Consider the following 9,572-nt stretch of genomic DNA (forward strand, 5'->3'; position numbering starts at 1 on the left):
CTTTCCTAAATTATTAAGTTCTTTTGTGTTTTCGATTTTGAGTAATTGAACACATGTATACATACTAGGCCTTTTGAAATAATATTTCTTTATGTATTTAGACCGGAGGTCTGAATAGCGATTACATTTAATTATAAAATGAAATTCATCTTCTATATCATTTTCATTACATAAAATACATTTTCTTTCTTCTCTAGGTATATCTCTGTAACGGCCACGTTCAATAGACAGGTCATGCGCACATAAACGTATCTTAGAAATATGTTTTAAATAATTAAAATTAATTGCCTTATGAAGATATGGTTGCAATTTAATACTTTCCACTAAATGCTGATATAATACTCCTTTAGAAGAAGAATGAACTTTCTCTAGACAATCTTGCTGAAAACTATCACATAATCGCTGCTTATATACTTCACTAGAATGATAAATACTATCAGTCACAAACATGTATCCAAGGCCGACTCTTGAAAGATCATGTTTTAAGTTAAGGATCCAGGGGTCTTTGTTTTCAACCATATCATCATAACAAGCTTTCAGCACACAGTTATCAGAACGTTGTAATTTAATCCAATACTTAACATTTTTAACTTTTCTTAACAGCTCTAAATGAGATCTTCCAAATACAATTTGAAGTTGATTTACCTGTGCAATTTACCTGTACACTTTACTGCAATAGACTATAACTCACTATCATCACAACTGACCACCTATGTAAACATGTGATTTTAAGCAGAGTTGGTATTCGGGGAAGACCCCCACCATTTGATGCAAAACAATATTTCGTACCAGAGTAGAATATGGGGGACTGACTGCTGAAGCGTCGGAGCTACTCGAACTAACGTTTTAGAATTATTAGAAGTATTAGAAATACGTGTGTGACATACAAGTTTTCAGTACTTACACCTAGTCTTATCAATTCAAATTATTATGCTACCATTCTGTGATTATGTATGTGTTGCTTTGCTTGTGTACTTTGTTTAACTTGTTAAATTGCTTCTGTGATATTTGTTTGTCATTTAACTATAGTCTTTGTAATTTCCTGCATGTGATCAGTATTATACTTCATGTTTGTCGCAAGAATAGCACTACGGTGCTAATGTTTTATTGTTTTAAATATGCGCCGTTTAATTAAAAATTCGTGTATCTTGTATCTTGTTCTCTGACTAGTGTTCCCTGTAGAGAACGTTAGTAGGCGTAGCCCCTGGAATCTCGAGGATGCTGTTGAAGAAAACGGGTATACATTTTCCTACGGACGCCATTTAGTCCGTTTCGTATATAATCCCTGGAACGTATTGCATATACTTATGGGTGTGGAAAAACGAATAAATCATTATTAAATAAATGCGGTGAATGTCTTGGGGTGTATTGTAATTTATTCGTTACTGAAAAAAATAACTCTATAATGCCCAGCGAAGCGAGGGAAGCATTTTCATTTCTGGCTTTATATTTACATATTATATATACGTTATAAATCTTACTGTTTTTGAATTTTGAAAAGAAGTCCTTTGTTATTAATTTAACGTCATGCAAATAATATGCATCCCACCTCTGATGTACTGTCGCAAGGCTACAGTTTATACGATTTATAAGTGTGTATGAACAAAGCCATATGGCCATTTTTGTTTAATGAAATGAAGTTTGATATTTGAATCTCGTCTATCCGTTGTCAACTTTTCAGTGACCAGTATAGTATCACGTCCTTAAAGGTTTGAAACATTCCTTGGTCAAGAAGATCCATTGCTTGAATGGCGTACAACCCGACCAACTCCACAGCCGATATGGCAGAAGTAAGGTGCAAATAGGAATTATATGTGTAAAGACAATAAAACTAAAGGGTTTATTAAATGATTTTATATTTAGCAAGGTTTTGTAATGAAAGTTGTGTCCCTACCACCCAAACGGTCTCCATCTCGCCCCACATCCACCCATAATACCCGGCAGGTGGTGCCCCGAGTGCAGATAGGGTCCCAATAGGGGAGAAGTATAATCCTTAACTTAGAATGGACGAGTGGATTTCAACCTAACTGAGTATGAAACATCCTAGAGCCAAGTATCTCTCAACAAGAACCATAAGCAAGGTATCAATAGGGTAAATAAAGGGAAATCTTTGAAAGACCACTAAATTAGGATAAGTGAAGGGATTTTAACTTGTCCTGTTATGACTTGTTCATTATTAACATGTTTTCGGGTCAATAGCCACGTAATGTTAAACCTGTTTCTGATGTCCGAGACATTTTCCAATATTTCTTATGTTCCATGGGACGATGTTGACTAAACTTGATGCAAGAGTTGCTCAGTTTTCTCTGATTTACCCCATCGAAATTGAAGGTTTCCAGTCTCGAAACACGTATTATACATGTAGCTCCCCTACACAGAAGATCTGTGTGTCCCGAGCAGACCCAATAGATTTCGAGGCGGCTGACTAATTATTGCTGTTTTATTGGTTTGGCTCAATAAGAAATCAAAGATTGCATTCACCTTCTTAAACTGTCAAAAAAACATTTCCAACTTCTTTTCTAGCTCATGATCAGACGATAAATAAATCAAGTGTGGAGTGCGGTGCAGATTTCAAGGACGTGTTTTTATTTTTTATTATTCCATTTCATCAGATATCCCATTGACATTTATTAGGTTTCACGTCACACAGATATGGTGTCGATTTCACTAATCGCCAGAGCCTCGGGATTTCGTTTGAGAGACTTCAGTCCGTTTTCTTTTAAGATATAAATTCCCATTGAGTACACCTTTTAAATTGTGTCGTTTTGTTAGTTTGTTCGTGCATTTTTTTATTTAGTGTTTACGTTTTCGCCACAACTTAAGATCATTTGAAGAAGGTGTCCCTGGATGACGGAGCTCTCAGGTGCCACTTAAAAGTGTCATATCGCTGAAACATCATAGCCGGGACACTATAACCCAGACCCATTAAACATTCTTTTGCACTCTGACAACAGGCTTACCAGAACTGCACTGAAGCTACACTGCAAACTGCATATAACAATGTTGTCGGATCATACTAATCTAATATTTTATCTTTGAAAGTTTTTTTCTACTTCTTTTTTGAGCCTTGTACAGTTAATATGAGATTCCTATCAATTTGTCGAAAAACGCAAGGAAATACAACAGGTATACAGTCACTAAACAAGTTTATTTCGAAATTGAAATAAAAAAAATGTATTGGATGGCTGTCGTATGGTTAGTGTTCTCAGAGCACGATTACTCCAAGGATTTTGGTTTGGTTTGTTTGTGTTTTACGTCCTATTAACAGCTATGGTCATTTAAGGACGTGCCAGGGTTGGGTGATGGGTGAAGCTGGAGTTCCCCGAGAAAAACCACCGACTTACGGTCAGTACCTGGCGATTTCCCCCCGTAGGCCTCGACCCAGTGGTGGAGGGCTAGTGGTAGCAGAATGGCAGACGCCTCAACCACTTGGCCACCGCGGCTCCTTACTGCAAGGAAGCTGAGGTTTTCCGGCACTAAATCCTCCTGGAGGCCGCTTTCAGATTCACAACAGCTTCAATGAAGTTAAACCAATTTAACACGAACATAAAAATAAAGAACATCAGTTTAAAGCAAACATATGTTAGAAACATTAAAAGTACTTTGTACGTAAACGTTTAAATGCAAGGATCAAACATAGATGCAAACGATGAAAAATGGAAAACGAACAGGAAAATACTGAAAGCATCATAATCGAATACACAAATGCTTTTAAGAAAGCAACATGAAAACAATTGGGAAACATTAGTAAAATTTGTGTCTTATGTAAAAAAACAACTTACTGCTGAATATTTTTGTATCTTACGTCCACTGACTGCTGTTTGAATTTCGGAATTACTGAACATTTTAAATTCGCTGCATGTTTCTTCTCCGCAGACGACATGTAGTCAAGATTTGCGCATGCCCGTTTCATTTCGATCACCACGTGTCTGCGTTGTGGGCGGGCTTAGCACGTGGGTCGTGTTTTGATAGGTTGACAACACAAATCGCGGATGTTGATCGACACACTAACAACAAGCTGAAAAGTTGCATAAAGATTTACATTTTTGTGATACCGACATCATTTTTGGTGGGCAAAGGATCTTTACAAACTGCAAATTTGCCAATCAAGTGTACGAGCATTTGTTTAGGAAGTGCTTTGTTGGCAAACGATGGTGTCCACCTCCAGTGAAACCACACAAGGGTCATTATATAGTGTAATCTCACTGAAATATCACACCATGGACTTCTTGATACAAAATTGGCAAGGAAGAAAACCAGGGATAAGAAGAACAAAAAACATATGGGAAAAAATAATGTTACGCTCAAGCAAAATTCAAGGGTAATGTATACCCTTCGGCTCAGTACACAAGGACGAGGAAAAAAATCACATACTCGAACGTGACATGTGGGGGTTTTGTATCTTATTTGGTATACAAAGTTTTCGCTTTATCTGTTATCACACAATCTAAATCTCTAGAGTGCACTGGTCATACACGTCACAAATGCTGTCAAAAGAGTGACAATTGCCTTGTGACAGAAAATCGTCTGAATCCCAACAAATCTACAAACCGAAATTGTTGGAGAGGGAAACATTTTGTTCTCTTACTCTCTTCTGATCTGATATACCCCCAAACCTTCCTGTATACATTGTATATTACGTTGAAATGTGATACCACCGCTTATCTCCTGTCGCCGACCAGAGTGGCCTTTTGGGTGTAAAACTCGTGGATCATCCCACAATAGCTGTATTCATCAAAATATTTTGAAAAAAACTGTCTTTTTAACAACATGTTTATGAGCGCTATTACGTAACTATGTGTTGTTAACACGAAATGTTTGTGACGCCGAGTGTCAAACAAGTTTTGTCGCGTGATTTCTTAAAAAATACGTTAACATTATTACGCCCAGAAAATGCAAGGTCATTGTGAAATACAAACCCAATTTCACGTACGTCAAACCTAAATGAAGTACAAATCGCCCTTCTCGCTTTAAAATGAAAGCTTTACAGACAGATTTTACATTCTTATAGAACTTCAAGTTTCCTCAAAGAAATGGCTATTTTTCATATTTTTTACCTTTACAAGTTCACACAAAAGTTAGAAAGACGTTCTAAAACACGAGTTTTACATTTGCATAGCACTAAACCTTTCATTCCAACAGTAATTTTATAATAGTTTTACTTTCAAAAGCTTCACAGGCCCGTTTGAGAGACGCTCTGAAACAGCTTACGAAAGCAACTGGGTAGAAAAACTACAATAGGTCGCAGAAAAGCATTACGCATTACACGTTCACACTCCCACGCCTTGGTCAAAAACTGAAGGTATGATTATCCGGTAAATATTTATTGCGCATATAAAATAGAAATATAGATTAAATATGCATGTTCTGCTGTTCATGAAAAAAACTCGTCTGCTTCATTATTTCCTGCTCAGGATGAGATCCTTGCTCGATTACAAAAGTATGCAAATATATTTCGAAAAAAAATCGAAGTTCGTAAAATTATTAAGATATAAATCACTGCACATGTATATTTGCATGGACATGTATGTACATATATATCTTTATTAGCCAACACTTTCTAGCTTTAAACCACTCATACATGTTATTATCCGACTTTTAAAAGCTAGACAAACGTCATCAAATCGGATCGTTGGTCATCAATAATAAAATCTCCCACTCACGTTACGCTTATGTGATAATAGTCACGATATTTTGTTACAGTTGCGAGGCCCAAATAGTGACCGCTTAGAGTGCAGAGGTTTCGGGTTCAAATCCCCGTAATGCTGATTCGTTTGACTCATTTGTATGTACCGCGGGTTATCTGCTGTATAAAAACTAACATACGTAATGTATACCACTATCACTTCAGACTTAAGTGCTCCCATCTGTACTTGCAGCTATGTAAACATGTAAGTAATCGATGCTTTCGATTTAGATATACTTTTATGAGTTGTTTACTTGATATATCCTTGATATACCAACAACGTCGTTCATTATTCGAATGTAAACTCCGAGTTTTCAACTTAGAACTTCACACAGACGATATGATACATTGCCAGTAATATCAACCAATATTTCAGTCATAATTAAAGGTCTACGATAAACTTGAGAATTTCTATAATAATGTTGTGTTTTTGTTTACATTTAAATATCTAACATCTCCCACAGTTTCTATAGTTTTTTGGCAACAATTCTTAGAATGCCCGCTTCATCAGATAGCCCGCATTTGGGCATTTTTCAATGTTTAAATACGGATAGCCCGCGGGCAACACGTAAGAAATTACGATATACAATCTGATATTAAAATGCGGAGTTTAAACTTACACTACGTATCCAACAGGGGCACACTGGTGTGATTCTTGTCTGATATATATATCTGATAAACAGAAGTCTCCGACTAAAGATATGATGTCGACAACTGTGGCTAAAATTCTGACTTGCGACTCCCGCCATCTTAAATGACGGTTTCCCGTGTCCGGATTCAACCGTCTCAGCAGAGCTTGCGCTTGTGCAACACATTGCAGGTTGATGCCACACCGTTTCACGACTCCCGCACTGTCGACTTCAGCAATCCTGACTCCCGCTTTCCGGGTCCCTTCCGATATCTGCTCTTCCAGAAATAGCAATACTGCGATGGCGTATAACCCGAAAATAAATAGACCTAATAATTTTACCCACGCTCGAAACTCCAGGAATTAGACTCTCCTATACGGTGGCTGTCTGAAGACATCTTCTTACATATACGTGATGTGCAGAAAGTCCATGTGTTACGGTCTACGTTTCGTGTAGAGAACGCTAGAGAGCGAAATCCCTGGACCACATATGGGGTCCACTAATACCCCTTAACACAGGATGGCGCATCTGGGCCTCCCTTGTGCGACTATAAAACTGATCAGATCTCCGTTGGAGACTAAAAGGAGGCCGAATGGTTGCCTATGTCGTTCAAAGGTGGTACACATGATGTTGAGACAACGCCTGGGACGCCATGGACGCCATGGTCACCGTAAATTTTTGAACATGTTCAAAACAGTCGCACATAGGCCGCCGAGGAAGTTGGTTGCTCAATGGTGGCTCAAATGAGACATACGGGAGGCACAAGCATCGCCGTGGTTAACAAAATGGATGTACAATGATCGGCCAATGATCGCCACATAATAAATACGACGTTCTGTAGCAAATGTTACCGTCATTCTGCATGGGTGATACTTCTGCCTCCATTGTGATTCATTAGTCGCCGATGACGGCATAGAGGAAGCACAGAGAAGGCGTAATGGTTGCCCACCAGCATCTGGAGCAGTTTGTCGCCAATGTGTGTTTGGCAACACAGGGACCTGTGAATTGATTACAGCATGTATGTTTCGAAGATATCCTGATGTGTAAGGAGGGTAACCAACACTCGGTATAATTACCCTTCATCGTCAACTCCCACCCATCCCAAACTCCCCTACTCCATCCCATCTCCAAATAATGATTACATCGAAGGTGGCAATTTTTAAACGAACATTGATCTTAATTTCTTTAAATATCTAATATTACTCACTACACAGCAGGATAGACCCACCAAACACAAATCATGCATTTAGTTCTCAGGACCCTGTGCTTTTGCCTGCCTGTACATTGATTGTACATAGCATCTAATTTGTCCGTGCACAGTGGCGACCTTCACACACTGGTGGATTGAGAGCTTTATAATATACGACAGAGTATCAGATCAAGGCAAAAAAAAGCGACAGACGCTTTACATACATTTACGCATTATTAAGGTTCTGTCATGCGTAGTGAATCTTTAGAGTCTGCCTTTTCAAGGATAATAATACACTATATTACAAGCGATACCGTACAGCGTGAAGGGAAGGGAAAATTACAGTGTACTCCGTCAGAAATACCGAGAGACAGATTTGCATAAGGGTTTCAATAATTCGATAAGATTGTAGGGAAGGAGGACTGTGAAAGTTAATTATTCTCAATGGTCATCCCCAAGAGGTCCCGGTTGAGATGGCGACGAAAACGTATCCGAGAAAGAAACGAACGAGTGAGGCTCTTTAAATACTTTCGAGTCGACATAAGTAACTCGTAGGTCGGAAGTCGATGGCAGAAATATGCCACCATACTATCGCACTGGCCATGGTCGACTTGCGGTACACAACCTTGATTGTTTGTAACCGATTACCTACCTGCCTCGATAAGGTAGAATATAATAAATTCGTGAGAAGCATATCGTGATACCAAATATTCACAAAGCGTCTACTTTTATTGCAAATATTTCAAATATCTACACCCAAGAGTAGACACTATTTACAATGATATTTACAGCAATGGGACACACACTTTTGTGTATATAGTAGAGAGTTCCGAATGTTGCGTTCGGGATAGTCTCGAGGAGTTAAAGAAGCTATTTTGACGATTATCACACATGTTACAGGCGACCTTTATTAATACGAGGTCGGTTATCTCGAATACCGAATTTGTTGCTCCATTACGTATACGTGCATCAATATACCGAGTTTCCTCTGGCCCTGACACCAGCCTTAGACATTTTGACACCAGAAACCAATCTGTCAAAATGTTTTGGTCTGGTGTCAGGGCCAGAGGGAACTCGGACTAGTATATCAACTGACTCGTATACCTCGATGTTTTGTTCATTGGTTACGACGTAACGGAGTTTGGTTGTTTTAAATATCTACTAACCGACATACATTTAGCTACAATGTATAGTACATGCATATGGTTCCTGCTAACACGCGGTTTTTTTGCACATATGTTTTGTCGCTGTGATGAGCCAAAACGTGATAATACGTCAACAAATATGCGTTAGGTCAAATAGCATACCACTAAATCAATCCTGAGCCGATTTCTTACCAGGTGGTACCGGAAGTGTTTATTCCGTGTAAATTGTCAGCACTGAAAGTGAATAGAACTGCGATCCAAATTAGAACTCTTTAGTTCGCAGTAAAGCGATTCCACCCGTTCAAAACGATAAAAAAACAATTACTGTGCTCTCTCATTGAAAACACCGAACAAACGCGATTGGATTTGTTGTTTTCATCGCATACCGCTAAGACTATCTATTTTATTTCGGTGGTACGTGTATTTGGACACCATCATGATACGGCATAAATCAAGTAGACGCTGTAAAGCCGGCGAGTTTACAAACAAACAGACCGGTATCACACTCTCTCGGCTGGTTGTGAAGTTAATGGTCTGGAACCAGTACCGTATTGTTATTAATTATTTAATGGAGTTATGTGACCATTCGAAGGAACATAAGTAACTCGTAGGTCGGAAGTCGATGGCAGAAATATGCCACCATACTATCGCACTTGCCATGGTCGACTTGCGGTACACAACCTTGATTGTCTGTAACCGATTACCTACCTGCCTCGATAAGGTAGAATATAATAAATTCGTGAGAAGCATATCGTGATACCAAATATTCACAAAGCGTCTACTTTTATTGCAAATATTTCAAATATCTACACCCAAGCGTAGACACTATTTACAATGATATTTACAGCAATGGGACACACACTTTTGTGTATATAGTAGAGAGTTCCGAATGTTGCGTTCGGGATAGTCTCGAGGAGTTAAAA

At 38.5% G+C, this 9,572-nt stretch overlaps 1 protein-coding gene across 1 annotated transcript; it reads right to left on the reverse strand.

The window, feature by feature from the left end:
• Positions 1 to 3,139: 3,139 nt before the first annotated feature.
• LOC110456933 lies at positions 3,140 to 3,991 on the reverse strand. Its single transcript, XM_021508004.1, has 2 exons — positions 3,783 to 3,991; positions 3,140 to 3,514 (listed from the first exon to the last, which is right to left on the reverse strand). Exons 1-2 carry the CDS (start codon positions 3,911 to 3,913, stop codon positions 3,262 to 3,264), a joined length of 384 nt encoding a protein of 127 aa, XP_021363679.1. The 5' UTR covers positions 3,914 to 3,991; the 3' UTR covers positions 3,140 to 3,261.
• Between the last annotated feature and the right edge of the window lie 5,581 nt (positions 3,992 to 9,572).

Source organism: Mizuhopecten yessoensis, unplaced genomic scaffold (assembly GCF_002113885.1).
Source record: "Mizuhopecten yessoensis strain PY_sf001 unplaced genomic scaffold, ASM211388v2 scaffold8955, whole genome shotgun sequence".
In the NCBI taxonomy this organism is placed as follows: domain Eukaryota; kingdom Metazoa; phylum Mollusca; class Bivalvia; order Pectinida; family Pectinidae; genus Mizuhopecten; species Mizuhopecten yessoensis.

Excerpts from the sequence above, each read along its gene's own strand:
- LOC110456933 (XM_021508004.1), bottom strand. The coding sequence starts at position 3,913 with ATGAAACGGGCATGCGCAAATCTTGACTACATGTCGTCTGCGGAGAAG. Across the intron at positions 3,515-3,782 it reads AGATACAAAAATATTCAGCA|CTGTTGTGAATCTGAAAGCG; the intron begins GTAAGTTGTTTT and ends ACTTCATTGAAG.